The 20,773-nt window shown below is 45.5% G+C and overlaps 1 protein-coding gene across 1 annotated transcript in view; it reads right to left on the bottom strand.

The window, feature by feature from the left end:
• The window catches only part of LOC143161189 (serine/threonine-protein kinase TNNI3K-like), a 41,150-nt gene that overhangs the window by 8,239 nt on the left and 12,138 nt on the right, over positions 1-20,773 (bottom strand). The window contains exons 5-7 of the mRNA XM_076339896.1: positions 11,724-11,783; positions 9,919-10,088; positions 2,240-2,319 (exon numbers count right to left, since the gene is read on the bottom strand). Of these exons, the coding sequence (XP_076196011.1) occupies positions 2,240-2,319; positions 9,919-10,088; positions 11,724-11,783 (310 nt within the window). The remainder of the gene's footprint in view (positions 1-2,239; positions 2,320-9,918; positions 10,089-11,723; positions 11,784-20,773) is intronic.

Here is a 20,773-nt window from a genome sequence, read left to right as displayed (position 1 = left end):
TTCAGTTTTGGGCCCCTCACTACAAGAAGGACGTCGAGGTGCTGGAGCGTGTCCAGAGAAGGGCAACGAGGCTGGTGAGGGGTCTGGAGAACAAGTCTTATGAGGAGCGGCTGAGGGAACTGGGACTGTTTAGCCTGGAGAAAAGGAGGCTGAGGGGAGACCTCATCGCTCTCTACAACTACCTGAAAGGAGGTTGTAGCGAGGTGGGTGTTGGTCTTTTCTCTGAAGTAACAAGCGATAGGACGAGAGGAAATGGCCTCAAGTTGCGGCAGGGGAGGTTTAGATTGGATGTAAGGAAAAATTTCTTTACTGAAAGAGTGGTGAAACATTGGAACAGGCTGCCCCGGGAAGTGGTGGAGTCCCCATCCCTGGAGGTATTTAAAAGACGTGTAGATGAGGCGCTTAGGGACATGGTTTAGTGGGCATGGTGGTGTTGGGTTGACGGTTGGACTCGATGATCTTGGAGGTCTTTTCCAACCTCAATGATTCTATGATTCTATGATTCCTTAGAAGTCTGTGTTGTCCATCAAAGCCCAGCCCCACTCCTTGGTACTGAGGATGTCACTGTCATTCTCTGCCATGTCAGCCTCACGGCTCCTGCCATTTTTGTTTGCCTCCTTTGTCCATCACATGCTAAAATCTGATACGAGTACTGATGAAAAAAACCTCTACCCAGCTTTCAGAACAGACGTGGCTGGCACGGGCAGTGCTAAAGCCTTGTTCTCTGCCGGGTCTGTCGTGCTGTTGTAAGAGTGTATCAGAGCCTGGTTTTGCATTTGGTGTCGCCGGGTGTACTGCCGTGCTCTGGTATGGTGATCCCTCTAGTAATGGTTTCAGAAGACACCTTCTTGCTTTGCTCTGTCTCCAGGGCTCCCTGGACAGGACACCTGTCCTGGGGGTGACAAGATCCAGAATATCTGCATGGCTCCGGGCAGATGATGGAAGCACGGTCTGTGGTGGTGTTGTCAGGCAAAGGTAACTGCGGATGCTGTGCTGACATTTGCTCAGCAAACACAGCAGCCGCAGTGGACGGGCCCTGGCTGTGTGTCAGCACTGAAATGGGGCGGGGCTGTCCTATTGACATGGCCCTGGAGCAGCTTAGGATGTTCAGGTAAACAGATCAGCTGGCGCTGGTGGAAGGAGCAGCACCGTTGGACAGCAGCTGGAGGTTTTCCAAAATCATGCACTCAGTAGGTATAGTCCCTCTTCAGTATTGCTGCACAGAAAGTTACTGAGCTGGGAGGTGCTGTTGTTTCACACCTGAGCATAAAACACGTACGACCCCGACAGCATGTACTGAAAGCGGTTTCACACCAGTGGCAGGTCTTTCTAGGACGCAGCAGCTGAGCCTAGTGTGAACGAAGATTGGCACGAAGGTGATTAAGAGTCTGACCTTCAGATCCACACCAAGAGAGAAAGATTTACCCACGATGTCTGAATCCAGTCTGCTTGATACCACCCTAATGCCAACTACATTTTCATATGCTCTTTATTTTAAGGATTTATTTATACATTATGCTGCTGGGCTAAAAACTGCTCTAAGCTGATAACCATTCTATTCTTGGGAAACTGTAAAGAACCAGGCAATGAGTTTATGAGCCGTTTAGAAAGGGTGGGCGAGAAACAGACTCCCAAGGAGCTGCCTGCAAGACAAGACCAGAGCAAAGGCTGTTTAGCAAGAGAGGTTTACTGGGGATGATTGCAAACGCAGGGGCTAGGAAATGCTGGACAGCTGTTTGTGTGGCAATGCATGAACACACACTCGAATGTGGTAGGACAGAAAGCCAGGAAGGCAAGAGGAAGAAGCAGTCAGGGCATCTCTGTTCTGGAGGGGAGCAGAACGACGGGATGCCCTCTGAGAGAGGAGTGCGAATAGTGAAAAGAATATGTTGTGTCATTTTATGCTCCCGTGGTACTCCAGAAATAGGACTGTCTTGCCCACTTTTTGCAGAAGCAGCCTTGAGGATATAATGCCACATCTTCTCCTTATTCAGAGATCCATGCATGTAGACAGAAAGGACCATCCCAGCTCTGAAGTGCTTGGGGCGCGCATGCAGTGAAAACAGCCACGAGCTGCAAGCAGCACAGGGTGAGGCCTCGCCAGCTCTGGCTGACTGTAACCAGCAGCCTCCACTGTACGTTAGTTTTCTCATGAGACTTTCTGGTACCTCAGGAGACTGTAGCTCTGCCCTGGTTAACCACACCAAGATGCTCAGAGGAGTATTCTACATTAACTCACCATTTTTGTCGATTGGTGGATACTGGAAGTTTCTTCTCATGTCATCCAAAGACAGACCCTGAGAAGGGTGTTGCCCAGTGCTGCAAATTAGATAGGTGTCAGTTTACGTAAGACCGATAAAGTCACATCTCCAGACCATGAGATCTTTTTCTACAGAGTTGGAAGTAAAAGACAGTAACATGAAATACATCAGCCTGATGCCCAGCCACTGTCATTTGCAGTAAACAAAAAGCAAGAAAAACGTTATGAAGCAAGAACATGAATCACACGCACGCTCACATTTCATTCGTTCTCAGAGTAACTTCCCTCAAATACACTGTCTGGGGTGTCACAACTGTTTGTATGTTGCTACTTTGGAAGCAATTCTAGGCATCAGTCCAGGATCATTGTAATGTATTTTATGCATCACTGCTAACAGATTCCTGCAAATAAGTTTCTCTGGCAAGGAAGATCACTGAATTATCTTCCAGTCATTGACCAAAACTGCTGTTCTGCCAACAGGTTGTTTATCCCTGACCCTAAGGAGGTATCACGTACAGCACCGTCCCCTGCCAGCTCTTCTCAGATTACAGGCAGACAGAAACCAAGCGCACACAAAAACAAGAAGCCCAACCCGTTCTCATTTAGCCCAAGGAGCTGCCAAAAGAATAAAGAAGGGATAATGGTTACAGTGACACAGTCGATGGCACGGGGGAGCAGAGTAATGCATGGAGGTGCTTCAGAACAGTTTAGGTATGATGGAGAGCCCCCGTCTATCTGACCATATCTGATGCTTGATTAGGGGACTAAAGAAGACCTACTGGATTTAAGAGCTCCATGAAAATAACACCTGAGTGTTATACTTTAGAAAGAGGCTCTTTCATTTGGCCTGCCTTCACTGAGTATGCTTATGTAAACCTTGAGAAGCCTTTTAATTGAAAATACCATCATCAGCCACAGTTCTCGGGCTTTGACACTTCACGGTGCAGGCAGAAGGCACAGTACTAAACAGAACTTCATATCAACTTAATTAGACGCTGTGGTTATTATTTATCTCACAATATATAAAAAAAGCAAAGGTCTGTCACCACTAGACTATCTAAACTTAACAGTGTATTCGTGGCTTCTGGCTTCTATCGAGGAGTCATTAAGATACTCTTTCTGGTGATCTCTTTGGGCAGTTTTGACAGGATAATAGGATTAGGTTTGCCGACTTCCACTAACTGCAAAGTAACGTCACATCAGCTTAACTTACTCTTCAAATATTTTTGCTGGCAAAACTGATCAATCTAGCTTTTCAACCTCTAAATCGTGAGGTCATGAAACGGAAAGGGCGACTCAGTGAATCGTCCAAGTGGCAGAACGTGAAACGTTGACACCAGCTGGCAACGGCAGGACGCAGGCTGGTTGTTTCAGGTTTCCTTGGGGCTTGTCTGCTTTTCTACCCTGTAGACAACTATTACTCTACAATTGATGCAAGTGCTGGGAGGCTCAGGGCAGGTCCTGCAGCTCTGGCTTTCCCAGCTTCTTTAAGACACATCTTTAAGAAGGATGGACGGATGCGGGTTCCCTATAGTGACACTGGTTGTCGATGCCTGGAGAGGCACCGTGCCCCACGGGAGGAGGCGAGGCAGCTGCCTGGCAGGCTGTAGGTAGAGTTTAATGAGGACCAGGTGTAACCTGAAGGAGCAGGGAAAGCTCACCCCAGTTCAGCCGGTACCTCAGGAATATTGTTTCTACCCACCTTTTCACCATCCCATCCTTCTCTGTGCTGCTTCTGACTTCCCTCTTGCTGGACCATTCACCTCTTTCCCCACTCTGCTCCCTGCCATCCCAAAGAGCTGTTCCTCCTCTGCGCCGCACAGCTCCTGCACCACCCACCCACCCACCCGCCCAGCTGCTCGGCCTGCTGTCAGCACAGCCGCCTTCTCCTCCAATCCCTTGCTTGCTTGCCTGGGAATGGAAAGCACTTTGAAGGCTGACCCGCAACGGTATGGAATGTATATACATATACTATATCACTTGCATTATTGAAGCTCATTCATAATTAAGGACAAGAAGCTGGGCAGAGGAAAACAATAAGGAGGTCTATTTTGGGAAAACACTGCCCAGTCAGAGGCTGAAGCAAAAAGCCCGTGAATGACTGGCTGGCAAATCTGCATCTGAAAGGACTGCAGAAAGCTAGTGCAGCATCTGCAGGCTGTGGGAAGAACCAGGAGGTCTCCAGGGGAAGAAATAAAACATACACTTTGCTTGATTTCTTAACGCAGCATTCACAGAGTAACTCCTGACTGTTAGCCAAGACAGATGGGCCTGAGGCCAGCCGTGCTGCCGAACAGGAGGCTGGCAGTGCCAGCTGTGCCAGGGATGCCTGCCTGGCGCTACAGAGGAACCACAGCCATGGTCTGTCCTACGCAAGGATTTCCGCAGAAAGGAGAAACTTTTAAGTGAGTTATTTGGCCTCTTTGCCTTTGGAGCAGCTCAGAGCAAAAACAGCAGACAGGAATCCTCTGTTTTTGTAAACATAAAAAGAAAAAAAAAAAGGAGAGAATTGCTGCTAACGAACAGCTGTCGGGAGGAGAACTACAATACAAATCTGTGATAAATAACACACTCACTCTGCCGTGACCCTGACTTCAGGAGAGGGCAGAAAATCTTGAAATCTGATTATTCGCAGAACAGCTAACTGAACCCCATTCAGTCAGTCACTTTGCTATATGTTTTTTCTTTAAATTTCTTGTCAGTTGGGTAACGGTTTATGTTAACTAACCAGAAGAGCTGAAACCATCTGCAGTAAATTGTTCAGCAGCCTCTCTAGGCATTAAGTCTGGAAGGGGAAGAAATAGCTGCTTGGAAAGAACCTGAAAAAAGCTTGGAAAGAGTAAACTTTCCCTTGACAACAAATTTAAAACTTTTGTGTAAGGGATAACTTGGCTTTTCTCTTCTTGTCCTCTGTTCTGTGAGAAAAGGTGGTTTGTAAGGGACCAGGCACTTGTCATCGATCCAAAAGGACGGCTGCCCAGCAGAAAGTACACTAGCGTGAAAGGTGGAGAGAAACCACACAGGTGATAGTGTCTGCTGCGAGTGTCTGCAGGACTATTGCTTAGCCTGGAGAAAGAGAGCTGTTAGCAGGGGAGAAGAACAGGATGTCTTTCAGCTAGACGAAATAAGCCCATCAAAATGCCTAGATTTTCCGCAGCTGCTTCCTGAACAGACCAAGTTTCCCTTGCAAATCTGTGCTAAGGCAAGATTTAAGCAAAGCAGGATGCTGCATCCCGTGATCCCACCCATGCATGTATGCACATCAGTGAGAACTGATCCACACGTGACACAAAAGCTTCTCGGTTCAGCAATGGCAGTGCTGCTTACATAGGCTTTGCACCTAAGCCCCAGAGCCAGAGCACAGCAGAGCTCTGCAATCCTGCCTGTTGCTAATTACAGACCAGCACCTAGCGACAGAGATCTGAGCGTGTCAGTCTCCGCAGGATGAGACCCGACATGGGAGCGATCCAAGGCAGGAACCATCTCTTCTGCTGGCCTGGAGGGATGGTGCCCAGCTCAGGACGGTGCCTTTCCAGTGCAGACCTGTGGCACTGCTTGTGGTTCCAGGCTGAGCTGTGAAATCTCACCCACCTGGCTGCAGCTTCAAAGCCCCTGCCTCAGCCCCAGCCGCCTCTGCAGTGCTGCCCCAGGGCCCTCTCCTGCCTGCAGGTGCTGCTGCCTCAGTCTGCAACCTGCTCGTGGAGAGCGGGAGAAGATGCTGGGTGGCACTGCCGCTGGGGACCGTCCCCTTGAGGGCCTGCCTGTGAAGAGCCGCGGACTTACGGGCTGCCAGCCAGCAGGATGGACGGGTGATCTCCCTGCTCCTCCCTCTGCCGCTCACCCGGGACAGGAGCTGGCACGCACTGGAGGAAGGGGACCTGAGCTGTCGGCGTGGTGGAGGTCTGTGCAATGCAGCCAAGCCAGGGCACCTACAGCAAGTGCTGCTCAGCAAGACGTTACTTCTGTGTGCAGGACAGGTGTGCACAGAGCTCCTGACAGCGGCATGCAGAGGTATGTCCAGCTGGTGAGCGAGGCTCTGCCTGCACGCACCCAACAACTGTTTCACGGCAGACAGAGCAACATGTTTGCTGCGTGATTACTCTATTCGGCACAGGCAGGGAATTCTTTCAGAATATTACGACATACCACACCATGCAGTCATGTATTTGCTATTTGAGGCAGCCTGTAGTATAGGCTAAAGAGCAGCCCCTGCCAAGCCCATCAGACACGTTAATATCATGGTGCACAGATACAAAGAAAGGACACCCCAGATGTTTCTGACTTGGGTTAACTGAGAGCTACTTAAACAAGAACAGACTATTCTTTTGCAGATGTTGTCCTTGGACTCTGTGGGAAATGCTAAAGGTGTAACAAAGTAGAAAATCAATAGTTAAAGCTTCTATAAGGTGATGAGTTGACATGTTAAGCTGTCCTGTCAGACAGACAATTAAAATGCACTGCTATTGCATCCAATTCATTACGAGACTCCTGCATCCCGTCATGCCGGAGAGCGATCTGCTAAACAGATGCTAAAGTTACAGGGCAACAAACAAACAAATAACTTCAGTGCCACGGCTGTTTAACTCCATGCATGGTACACGGAGATTTCATCAGACGAACCGTTTCTGCCGTGGTATGTAGTTGCACGCTGCGGTGTTTCGTAGGACATGAAGTCGTCGGAGCAGATGGAAACAGGAGGCAGTGTAGGAAATATATTCCAGCTGGGGAAAAAAACAGTGTGACCCCTTCCCTCTAAAAATGCCTACGCTTACAAAAATGAAACCCTAAGAAACAATTGTCGTTAGGAAGTGAAGTCATTAATCATCTCAGTGTGTAGTATAATTGAAAAAGTACTGAAACTGTGGAAACCATTCCCTTTTCATCGAGTGTTGTGCCTCTGGGTGAATCTTTCTGGGTGCTATTTATAGATTTGAATGTTGTTAATTTGTACGGCAGAGCATTTGATAAAAGAATCCACCTTTAAATAACCACTGGGGTTACAGAGGAGCCCATTTTGGTGTGCTAACGAGCCTCAGCGCTGCACTGGGAACACTGAATGACAGGACAAGAGGGGCACTTGCAAGTGCCCCCTCTCTCTCTCTCTCTCTCGTGTCTACACTAACCTAGATATGTCACTTTCTTACTCCTTTCATGCAAATCTATTACACTCAACAGCAAAATCTGGTCCTTTACGGAAAATAAAAGTCTAGCAGACATTGCCTTCAGCCTGACCTCAGTGCCCACCTCCATGTCCTGCTCCAGCAGCGTATGACAAAAGCAATGCAATTTATAGGATGTCACATTTTGCCAGATGAACATTTCAGGTCTGATCTACATATTCCTGTAAAAGATTTCCGTGTCTGTCTGCAGCGGTTTGCCTTCTGCCTCTCCATACGAGCCCCCGAACAGGCAAAGGATTGATTCATTTTGCTCCTCTATTCCTGCTCCCCATTTTAGCTGATTGTATTTCTGACTCTCCACACCCCGGTTAACAGGAATGTACCACGAAGGCAGGGCTTGCTCTGCTATTACTGTTTCTGACTGCTAAGTGGTGCTAAAGGGTAAAGTTTAAACTACGTGCACCGCTCTTCTGGCAGAGATTAAGCGGACCATTTCATTTTCACAGTACTCTCACTCCCCGTGGGATAGAGACGGAAGATTGCTAAATTTGCCCTCAAAACCAGGTCTCCCAAGTAGACTGCCTCAGATATTAACTTAATGGTACAATAATATAGAGAACCCACATGTGACTTTGTCTTAAAAAAATTGGGAGTTCTTATCCTTCTATGGTCATAAATTGAATGATACGCAATTTTTAGGATGTACTTTGGTAGGAACAGCCCCAGCAATGCTGACTCCCACAAATCTCTGTAAGGCTGAGATCCTTTTCCTCTTCCTTAAGGAAAAGGGACTTGGCATTTGTATCTCCTGCCTCTGTACCTGCTGGGACAGTCTGGTTTCTGTCTGTCTGTCCCTGCCCTGTCACGTGGTCACCTTCACCTGCTGCTCTCCCCAGACAGCATCCTGGGGTTTGTAATAAGCGCAGGTGACAGCACCAGTCTGGTGGTGCTCTCTCCTGGTACTGCAACACCATCTTCCAGTAGCACAGCCCACTTCATTCATTTAATCATATCACAATTTGAGATCGAGATGAAAAAACCAAAAGCTAAAATCCAGACCTGAGAAACACAACATCAAAAAATGGCACCTCTTCAATTACTTTCATTTTCTACCGCAGCTGCTCTCTGGGATCACTAGTCTCTCCCCATGTTTTATCTTCATCGCAGGCTCTTATGGTCAGGGAACTGGGTGTTCTTCCTGCCCATAAAACTCCCTCTCGTTAAATAAACTCCACTAATACTAAGAATCTAATAGAGGTGAAGGCATGTTAGAAAATAATTTTCAGACACCTGGTCAGACACAAGCTATGCACTCCATAAAGGGGACATATGCGTATAAATGTAACAGGAAACAAACTTTCTCATACATTATAATCATAATGGCATTTCAGTGTGACCCTTCTTCCCAAATTTCCTTATTTCTAGGATTTTCAGCTGGGTTTTCCTAAGTGTGCCCTATTCCTCCTAATCAGAAGGACGTGTCTGCCTTGTATTTTGGCAGAGATAACAAGCCATGCTTGTGATATGAGTCAGCAAATATCACATTTCTACAGGGCTTAGATTTCTGCTGCGAGAGGTGAGCTCACCGGATAACTCTGGCCCCTTACGAGGAGTAGCAAAGCAAATCCTGCCCTCCTGTTTTGATGTGACATACTAACACAGCCTTCTCTATTTTTCAGACAATACATAGAGTTTATACTGCCTCCAGTATAACAAACTGGTCTGTCAACCACAAAAAAGCTCCTGCAGGAGTCGGCTCCCCTAAATGGCACTACTTCACAGAAGAAACTATATGAGCAGTTCTCTGAAATGTGAACAGTGCCCACACTGTGAAGGAGGCTTTGTAAGGCTCTGTGCCACAGGGCCACCTGATGCCTCCAGCCACGTCATTTGGTAATGAAATGCTGCCCGATGTCTAACCTGGGTTTTCCATCTTGCCACTGATGCCGCACACTGGAATACTTTTTTCTTTATTTTTTTCCAAAGAAAAATGTGTCTTTTAGCTGTTCTTTGGTGAAATTTTTCAAATTGAAAACATGTTGTGATATAGACACTGGCCTTCCCAGACCTGCTGGCAGGTAGTGAAGGTACATCCATCTAATGACCACTCGTCTCCATCCCCTTGGATGGGCAGTCATTGGTCTTTTGTTTCATGTGATAAAGCAGTGGTACTGTGTGTAGAGCCCATACACGGCAGGACTTCATTTTCTACTATTTTTATGTTACTCATAGTGAAAAATGCAAATGCTTAGCTGTTGTCTTGGCAGCAGGGTGGCTTCCACAGCATTCAGGTAACCCAAACACCCTGTGCTGTAGCAGTTACAGGAGAAGACAAGACTGCAGAAGTGCTTTCCCCACCTGGCCCCGGCAGTGAATCAGCCCCAGGGTGTGTTTCTACCGCTGGCTTCCCAGGCAGCCACATCCCCTGCTGCAGGGAACTCCCGTTTTAGGCACGTGAGCCATGCAGTCTTGGGGAGGAATCTTTCTATCCCTTTCAGAGTAAGCGCTCTCCTTGGCCCTGCGACGACTGGTACGTACCTCTGTGACCAGACAGCATAAGCTCGTGCATTCAAGGCATATTCCAATTCAAACCGACTACGTAGCGCTGCAACGTGACTACGGCCAGGACCTCCTCGTGCAACGAGACAGTCCGAAGATGAGGAGGGAGACAGAGAACCGCTGCTGTTGCTGGAGGCTGGAGACATTAACTGGATTAAAAAAAAAAAAAGAAGGCACTGTTATTACATATTTACAAGTCTTTCCTCAGCTCTTTCTCTTAAGTTGTGTCCCCCACATTTCCTTTGTAGTTTGGCTGTGCCAAAAGCAGTGCCTCCTGACTTTGATCAGCTGAGGAGAACTGGATGCTGCCTGCCAAATAAAGCGGTCAATTCATCATCGCCTGGGGTTTTCAAGCTGGGGTTGGATGGCTTTCCAGAAGATACGCTTTAGTTCAGCCATGAGTTATTTGGCTTGTGAGCATCCGCTCTGCAGCTGGGAGATATCGCTGCCTTCCTGGTGGGAGCCGCCAGCTGAGACTTTCCCATCTGTACTAGAAAGACGGTGGTGCTGCCTAATCACAGCGGTCCTGTCTGAGTGTCCCAGAACAGGCATTCAGACTGACGGGGCAATGTAAATACAGGGCTAGCATATCAATATATGTGTTTATAGATATGGACCAACCATACAACACAGGTACCTGCAGCAGCAGGGACCTAGACTTGCTGGCACAAAAGGTCCCTGCCACTCCTGGCTTCAGAGATACTTAAAAGGAGCAGAAATGATTTGCTGAGAGAGGAGAAGAAAAAAGAGAGGAAACAGAGGGAGGTGGAGGGAGAAAAGTCTCCACCTTCATCCTTCATCGGCTGCAGTACTTAACTTGCTAGAGATCTTGTTCCTTAGAACTCCTCTCAAACAAGGTTTTGCCCTAGACACAGTGGAGCTTAGGTCTAACTCCTCAGCTAAATAATGCTTTCTTTTTTTCTTTTTGTACGTAAGCTCTTGCCCCAGATTTATTCCTGCATGCACTGCTGCCTATGTACCATAGAAGTCAGGTCTCCCATGAGATGACACAGTTTCTTGTGATATAGTGCTTCACTTTTATTTTTACACTTAAAAGCTTCCACCTACGCATAGAGCAACCAGCTGCAGTCAGAGCATGAAGAAATGTAATAGATTATGGGTCTGTCCTTATCTCAAGAACAGCGATCCCTTTTAAAAAGGAGGTTGATTTTTTCTTTTTTTTTTTTTTTAAACTCTTACATGCATACACACACAAACACACAGAGAAAATATAATTTCAGGAGTTGCAGCCCTGAATCGTTTACTTTCTGTTTGGCCACTTATCTTACACCAGGCTGAAGGCTGATACATCCACCTGTGTTATAGCCACAGTCCAAAGCAGGAATTGCCTTTGCATTTATCCTTCTTACGTTTTCTCTTTTTACCTTTCTCCCAAGGGTCTTGGCCACTTTGTCTTTTCTTCTTTTTAAACCAAGCAGTCTTGAATGGGGTGAATGGGAGTAAAAAATTCTGCCCAGGACTGCTGCGAAGTGCATCCCCACAGCAGTGGTCACGCTCTCTCTTCAGCGTACCTCTCTGAGTAAGCTCCTGACACTCACAGCAGTATCTGGTCCCTGCCTCCTCCTCCTGGCACCCGTATAACCACTATTGACAATGTGCCTTAAAAATACAGTGTGTTGGCTAGCAACAGGACAAAGCAGCTCAAGCAGCCTGCAGGCTCCAAAGCCACCACTTTCCTCAGCTGCTGCTGCTGCTCTCCCCACTTGTACTCCTGACCACGCAGCACACGCACAGACGCTCCGCAGTGGAAATAAGATCCTCACCTCAATATTGCACAGACATTCTTCTAATTTTGTGACTACTTCTGAGAACTCTGGTCTCCCCTGTGAACACAACAGAAAAAGCAGAGCTGTGTTAAAAATACAAGGGCGGCATATCTTCTGCGATTAAACTGACTCATAGATATATGATGAATCACAGCTCCCCTCCATTTCCCTTTCTCTGAATTTCGTGGCATTGCTTTCAGTCTGCTTGGGAATCTGATGGGAACTGCAAGTTCAGTACTAAGCTACGAAACTAAGAGGTGTGTGTATAACAACTTTGACTGCATTATTCTTCTCTTTTTCCATAACAATTAGATTTGAGCTAATAATGACTAGATCGTAAGATTACAAAAATACTAACAATAAATTCTTGGCTCTGCTTATATGTTAGGTATGCTTCCTCTTTGCCCATAAACAAGACTTTGAACACAGCAACAGCTGTGAAGAGCAGCGGACAAGCTCCTGACCAATACTGCTCCTACAGCCACCCTCTTCTTTCCCTTGCTGGCGTACTTGCATCACTCCACGTGCACTGTCTCCGCGGCTGCTCCCCGCTGCCTGCCTGCCCCATTCCCAGACACGTGTCTCCATCTCTGTGTGCTTTATGTGGCACAAGAGTTTGTGGAGGCCATGCTAGGGACAGGATCAGGCAACAGAGGGGAATGACAAATATACCTTCTTCTTGTTAATGCTGATCAATACCCTGTTCCAGTTTACAGCACAGTCTTCCCAGGGAAGTTCAGGCTTAACTAAAGCATGGCATACAATGGTGTTTGACAGAGGAGGACTGGGAATACCTCAATTAAGTAACTGTTAAACAAGCTCCTCATTCCCATCACCACATCTTCCTCAACAAAATTGCCTGCAAGAGGTAGGCATAATTTAAGAGCTTTAGGACAAAGTCCTGCAGCCCTCACATCCGTGAGCGATAGCAGAGGGATAATACAGACAAATAAGACTTCAGTGAGAAGTGACTTTGTGAGAAAGTGTAGTAACAAAATGGGTGTTAAATGCTTTTCTTTCTCGAAAGGGTAAGAAAGAAAATGACCAGTCCATTTTAAGTTCCATAGACTCGTCCTTGTCTGCAGTTACATAGGAAAGGGAGGGAGAAAAGTGTGTTTATTGGTGTCCACAGCAGTGTCCTGGTATGTGCTCCTTGCGGTAGTGGCTTAAGGCAGTGAGACAGTCCACATCCTTCTCCTGCCTCTGGCCACCAGCCCTTCCCCGGAGCAGCAGGATTGCTCCCCCTGCATGTCCCTCCAGGCCAGCTGCAGCGCACTGGCTGATGAAGAGGAGCTGTGGTGGTCTGGTCTGCGGAGAGCTGGGGTGCGGACCTTGGCCGATTTCTCCTGACTTCTCCTACCAGCCTTTCTACGAGGGTGACAAGCTGTGGCAGAGAGACAGGATTTCTCCACTGACATTTGACAGTCCCATGGGTGCTTCCTTCCTCAGCCAGTCTTTAAAGCCTTCTGCTCTTCTGGCTACTTCAATCGGTCTGCCACACGAGGTCAGTCACCGCACTGAGATACTCCACTTGAAAAAACACTTTGGAAAAACACTGTTCCCACAAGAATCTCAGGCTCCAGTAAGCACTGCTATGAGTAACTTATGCCTAGGAAAGTGTTGGGGAAAACTACCCTGGCAAAAACTACCCTCTGAACACGGAGTCCTTCACAGGGACAAGGAGTCCTCAGAGTTGGCTCTTCTTCAGCTGGGTGAAGGCTGGTGGGAAGAAGGGAGGTGCCATGCGATGATGGGACAGAAACTTGATTGGGAGGTGATTTCAGTGGTTCCTTTTATAAAGGATTCTGTTATAAAGCAGTATATAACTACATTAGAGTATCCCTGAGCTCTAGACTACACAGTGTTCAAGAAATACTGCATTTTTTGCATGTGATAAGCTCTATCACCTTCAATGGAACTCGATCGGAGCCCATCGAAGCCCGTCGGATTAGACCATCGGAGACCGTGGAAGAACTGACTGTAACGTTAGAGTTGTACTTAATAAAACTAAAACAATGTTTATTTTCTTTACAGAATTAAGCCCCAGGTACTATGGCAAATACTTTGACTCTAATTAAAGCTTACAAATTAAAATAGCTAATGAAAAATGCTGCTTAAGAGACACTGTCTAATTTTCTAGTCATCAGTTTGCCTTTGGAAAAAACTACTGTCAGAAGTTTCTGGAAAACAGCTGTTCAAGTACCTGATAAATAGTAACAGTGACATGACACATGGGAACTAGCTTTCAGTTGGGATGAACCTTGAATGAAATTAAAGACAAATAAAAGGATAAGTTTTCAAATTTGGAGGAATTTCATAGACATCCAGCAAAATCCGTACAGATATACTCCATTTTCTGCCTCTTTTTTTTTTTTTTTTAAACTGAACAAACCTCTTGGAGAATTCTGACCTGTGAACACTTGTTGAGCCCCAAAATTCACCATTTTTCCCTAGCAAATAACCTCTTTTTTAAGTAAATGTATTTGTTTATGCATCTACAGTGAAATGCTGTAAAATGAATATCGATATGGTAATGCTTTTTATCTTTTAGATGTTTTGCTCATTCTGCTTCTTTTGGTGTTTCACTAATAGCATTCAGTCCCTCCTCTTGAGTGGTATGCTCAGGAGACATCACTGAGTCAAGGATTATTATACATACTAGATAACTAAGTGAGACACTTTTAAAGAATTGCTTGTTGATCTCTGCAGTGAATTTACAGCAGTACTGTAGATTTGTATTAACAGTTTTAGGATAGGCTGTTGACTGCACAGCAAACCTTGCAAATGCTGACAAGAGGGTGATAACACTGCTTTACCTTTCTCTGGCCAGTGGCCCTCCTGAAACTATTCCGAGGCCCTCAGAAGCAACTCAAAACCTTTGTTACTGAGAATGATAGCAAAACACCTTTAATAAAGCTCATTTTAATAAGTTTTTGCCCATATCTTGTGCAAGGTTCAAGCCATCCACTGGCTGATTTGGCTATCAATTGCCTTATAATTCTATCGTGCACCTCTAAAACATTAGCAAGATTAAGTGATGTTGGAGTGATACTGATGAGTAACAAAGTGCATTAGGATTCTGAAAAGATGGTTTCTTTTTACTGGGGCTAAATGAGCTGTGGAAATGCTAACAAGATACGGTGACTATATCCATTACATAGTGCTTGCTTAAGTCAACAATTTAATATGACATCTTATTAATAAATTTAAACAGAATGTGAGTTACATGCTGCTGATTATTAGAAGCTACTTTATAGTTACATGGAAACCAAAACTCCTCCCCCCCCCTCCCGGCCCTAACATTAGCTCATAAAGTGCAAAGACAAGAGCATATTCAAGAATCCAGGAGACACTAATAACAATAAATAAACTAGCGATGAAATAAACTAGCTCCACCCTGCACTGCAAATACATTTCATCCACAGTTCTCACACTGATATATTATGTACACAACCAGTAAGGAATACAGTAAGGGGGCAAAGCTCACTGCAGTCAATCGGTTGCCCAAAGTCACACAAACCTCCCTCTTCCCCTGTCTTGGTAGAGAACTTAAGAATGTGCTTTAGTTCACTAAACCAGGTAAGAAAGCTCTCAAGTATCCAGGACAAGGACAGGTTTAGGCACGTGATAAAACCCATCTTTCTAAGCTAGGCTAACTAGAAAAGGGACTCCAGGGCACAAATCCAGGACTCTGTTTCCAGTAGGAAATTCAAAGTCAGAGTATCTGGTTCAGTAATATGAAGCTGTAATATGAAACAAGGCCTCCTGTAACACCAGAGAATTACACAGGTTCCAAAATCCGCTCCCATTCATCAGAAATGGAACTTCCGTGTTGTTCAATGGAGACCTCAAATGCCAGAATAGCACCAGAAAACCAACCAACCAAAGTTTCCAAACCCAAAACCTACCCCTGCAATGTGTTTCCTAAAGCAGCTAACCCGCTTTGTGGAACATTTTCTAAGCAAGCTGAATTTCCAGTCTCTGGAGTATATTTCTTGACTTTTCAGACAGTTTAGAGCCATGTGCAAAAATACCCATGCAATTGCTGCAGCGGCATATGCAAAGATAGCACTGTAGAGCACAAAGGGTCCCTTGCCTGGCTGACACACAGAAGCATATAAAGGACCTACCCATCTCCATAGTCCTCTCTGTGGGAAATGCTTCATAGAGATGACATTCATCTGGCTGCTTTCTATTTTCCGTCACCAAGGAACACTGTCAAAGCCCAGAAGTTATGAACAAACCCATCATTCTTATGCTCTACAAATGCCAGAACAGTAACACTGTCAGTAAGAGAGCCCTGACTCATCTGAGCCAGCACAGGTGCCCACACACTCCAGTATCTGCATCACAGATCTGTGCATAATCCATCCAGTCAGGAGATACAGCTGGGACGTGTCATCAGAAAAGTGCTGGTTATCAACCCTACTTTGGAAGATTTGGCCCTCAATATAAGGACAGAGATATAAAGACTAGTTAGGGGAAGGTCACTGTTGTCCCTCTACCATGGATGGTCTCAGCACCGTTAAATCCTGCTGTGGCCCTAAAGGCTACCAGTTTGAGGATGACGGTGTTTTCGCATCTTGCTTTAGTTAGTTCATGTTCCCTTTAGTGCAGAAATAGCAACAGACTGCAAAAGCCAACATAAAACAATCTTTCTTTAACCACCATTTTATCATCTCAGAAGGGAACACTTGTGTATTTTATTTTCTTTAATGCTGTTGCTGAGTTAATTGGGATAATCAGACAGACTTAATTAAAAGCCAGTCACAATTGCAGCATGTGAGAAAGGTGCCGTAGCAACAGCCTTACTGCAATAACTCCTTGTTAAATCAGACTCCTATCTTGCAGACATTGCTGGACTCCAAAAGACAGTAATTACAGCAGATGCAACACATGGTTTTGAAATTCACAGTACAGTCACTTTCTATCCCTAAGAAGAGTTTATTAATTGTAACACTTATCTGAGGTTTGTCTTTATCAGCGTTAATCCGAGTCCCACATGAAAATTCCCAGGCTATCAGCTGGGGAAAAAATATTCATCGTGTTTACTATTTTAAGCCTCTGAAAATTAAATTCCACATCATATAGGGGGGAAATTGAAATAATAGGAAGACCCATAAAGAGTTTAGACAGCTGGAATAGGAGAGGCCCATTTTAGGATTAGCAGTGATGTAGCTGATGAGAATGAGCCACTCTGGGCGAGCTGCGCGTGTGAAATGCATACATCATTGGCTTGTACCCTGCCTGGCTCTAAGTGTTGTTGCTTTCTCACTTCCCTAAGCAATGAAAAATGCATCCCAAAACAACAGCAATGATAATAATAAGCAATGTAGTCATTTTGAAATATAATAGAACAGATGGCTTTCAGTTTTTCAAACAAATATGTCATGTCATGGTGTAGCAAAAAAAATAATCTAATAGTTAGATGCACAGGAGAACTACATGATGCTTCTGATAAATGATCGAGTGCCTGAATGAAGCGGGAGGCTGGAGGAGGGCTGGGTCCCTACAATTCAATCCGGGCAAGACAGAGATTATGGCAGTGAGCTGGGCGATGCAGCTGGACAGACTGACAGAACCGGCCACTGACGGAGAGATTGCAGCTCAGCACGAAGAGAGGGACCCACTGGGGAACAGCATTAACTTCTGCACTGCTCCCTCAGGGACTGTGGCAAACAGCATTTTCGCCACCTGAGGCTGGCAAAGAAGCGTGTGTGTGAACTTTGTCACCGCTACCCCTTCTCACCTTCTCACATTGCAGTATCCTCTCCATGGGACTGCCCTTATGATTGCTTGGAGTCTTGCCATGTATTCCTGAAGTCTCATCGTGGGAGCAGGCTACACCATTATCAATCACAGCTATTGGTAGGTTTCGGGGGGAAATGCAAGGACTTGGTGTAACCTCTGGAGCTGTTAATGCTTTGACACGTGGTTGTCCGAGAGACCCTCGTGTCACACAGCTCGTGTGCTGATGTTCCCCATTCTCCAGGCCACAGCTGGAATGGCCCTGCTATAGAGAAGGGTCCTGTAAGTAACCCCTCACCTGTCCCAGCAGACACTGAACCAGAGCGCACCAGACTGTGACTTCTGCAAAGCACAGATGTCCCCAGGCCTTTGGGAAAGATTTACAGCTGACTGTATTTGTTCTGTTTTAGTACCCAAAATACATTTGCCATTGGATATTTAGAGAACTGTCAACATAGTATGAGTTCTCCTTGAATAAAGCAATATTAATTAAAGGAACAGACACCTTCCTGGGATTTCAGAAATTAAAAAGCAATTTTTTCCCCCCCAATAATCCAAAAGAACCACTTTCTTTGCATTGGAACAAGTGAAAAACATGGTTTGCCAGATCCAAAGATCAAAAATATGATCTTTTTAGGATTAAAGCTGCAATAGGAAACGGAGATCAAGAGCCAGAATATTTCTACAACTTGTAAATCATGTTCCTGCTTCTCTTTTACAGCTGCTCCTGTAAAAACAAAGACCTTAAGCATCCCTTATGGGACGCTTACAACAAGTCAGAGGTGTTCCAAGGATGTTCTGTGCCCCAGACAAAGGAGCAATTCCAGGAAATGGGAAGACCCCACGGGATGAAGAAAAAGGGCTGAATTCCTGGCAGAGGCGGTTTCCCTGCTTGGAGCTCAGTGTGGCTGCCCGGTCAGTGCACTGGCCATCTGAGCCACTGGTGAATATTCAGCGCTGGTTTTGAATGTGACACCCGAGGCAGCGTGCACAGCTGTCACTGTCACATCTTTTAGCTTCTTGAGGTGGCTGTAGTGTTTTCTCTCCTCAAATCCCATATAACACTTCACACTTGACACCTACATTGCCCTCTCCTGCTGAAGTGCAGGTACGCTTGTTCCTGTGTGCTGACCCTCATTTCTGTACAGCTGCCAAAAGCCATCCTTGAACATACTCTCTTTCATCTTACAGCTTAAAATTTTGCCTGCAGCCATACCACTGCCTGCAGTCAAATCACCTAAGGCTGAGATCTCATGTGAGCTCTCAGGCTCAGAAAGGTTAGGCATAGTCCGTGCTTGGACAAAGGCTGCTGGGAAGTGAAACCAAACATGACAGCCCATCTTGGAGCTTAATGGTTGTTTTCTTAGCTTCTTTTAAGTCTTCTTATTGCCTGGGTTAACCATGACTTTGCATTTGTTTTTGCTGCTCATGCAGCCTTTGACCCCTGAAGCTTGTTCCCTCTCTCCCTACAGACTGCAGGACCTGTCCTGAGTTTTCAAAAGGCACGGTATTTTATCTTTTATCTTCTACACTGCCATCATGTTGTTTCCAGGGAGCTCCATCTTCTGTGGATGTGGCTTCCCTGTCTTTGGCTAGACCAGTTCTACTAAGCCATGCATCAGTAATCAAAACTATCATCTTTACAAGATAATGAAGACATTTTCTGGTGGAGCGATTCTTCAAAACAGCAGGGAAATTCTGGTCCGCTGTTATGGTATCTGCAATGCTAACAGCCCTGCCGGGAGGCAGAGATGCATAAGTGATAAACTCAGCTCAGCAGAAGTGTGAAGCTTGGTAAAGTCTACATGGCCTGAATTACATGTGAATAAAGTTGTTCTCACATGCAGTTACTCAGAATGCATCATCATCTGGAGAAAGTCTGAGGGGTCATCATCGGGTGATTAACTGTAGGGACTAAGGGGATCTCTGCACTGCTGGAGAATATACCTGCAGAGCTGCCGCTACTCTGCATCTAACAGGCTGCTCTGCCAAATCTTATCCGGTGTTGCGAGATGATATGTGCGCATTGTACTACCTGTGAGATGATATGGCAGAAGGCTTTAATTGATCTTATTATCCTCTCTCAATTTCCAACCACTGTAGAGTACAAGAAAACTACCACGGTATTTTCAAATTTATATTTTCCTAACAATATGCTTATGCAATATGCAATTTTGTCTTTTAAACTTGTTATTTGTTAGAGGAGTTGTTGGTCTCTCTTGTCTAGTCTTGGCCTTCTTTACCTGGAAACTTGAACAAGGTAGAGCAAATGAACACGCATCAGAAAACTCCAGATGCAGGAGCCAAGAAATTGTCTCACTATGGGATCTTGTAGCCACTGCTTACCTCAGGAAAATGAGTTAATAGGCATGTCTATTGTTGGGTCTGACAAAGAAATGTGCCACTTTCTGAAGGAAAATAGGCCTCCTGTGATGCTAAAGGCAAATAGAATGTCCATATGCCTACAGACATCACTTGGGAGCATTCAGAGAGACACTGATCACAAGAGGAGTGGCTCATTCTCATGTCTCGAGCACAGGTTGATAGACTTGTGCTCTCAAGAGCTTTATAGAAACGTGCCTGTGAATGATGAAGCAGAGGCCCTGAAGGAGGATTTCTACGGAGCTGTTACTAACCCAAGCAGTCTGGGCCAGTGGGAAGACTTACAGACTGCAGCACTACATGACCTTTCAGAGATTGATGAAGGTGGATTTTCTTTTAGAAGAGAACAGAGAGGACTGTAAGGTGAGAATCAGAATGAGATTCAAAATCCAGAAGGAAAAATAGATAGTTTGATTTTCCATCATCATGCATTTGATGAGGACATATCTGAGTAAATCAGTGGCCATAAGCAAAATTCAGGAACATGTTATACAGCCTGTACGCTGGTATACGTGGCTATAAAAAAACCAAAGTAGTAATGACCAGGTCCATGTAGGAGATGATTGTCATGGTTTCCTAACCTTGCAGTCAGGTTAAAAGTAAAACCTATAGGGGATAATATTGGACTAATTTGAGGTAGGGACAGGAAAGCAGTATATTTGGTTTGACTGACAGGTCGAAGAACAGTACAAAACTCAAGATTTTCCTACTCTATCCTTCAGAAAGCTGAGGGATATTTTTAATCAGCAACAAAGTTAGCTTTAAAAAACTCCTCACACTCACTCAAATTACTCACACAGTACTCCGAAGTAACAGTATGCCATTGAGGACAGTGGCATTTGAATAACTTTAACACTAGAAGTGTTACCTTCAGAATAATACAATACTATCACAACATTCTGCAATACTCTTTGTGG

The sequence above is a fragment of the Aptenodytes patagonicus genome, chromosome 5 (genome assembly GCF_965638725.1).
Source record: "Aptenodytes patagonicus chromosome 5, bAptPat1.pri.cur, whole genome shotgun sequence".
Classification (NCBI taxonomy): domain Eukaryota; kingdom Metazoa; phylum Chordata; class Aves; order Sphenisciformes; family Spheniscidae; genus Aptenodytes; species Aptenodytes patagonicus.
The sequence above is the reverse complement of the archived record's forward strand: the minus strand, read 5'-3'. Positions and strand labels throughout refer to the sequence as shown.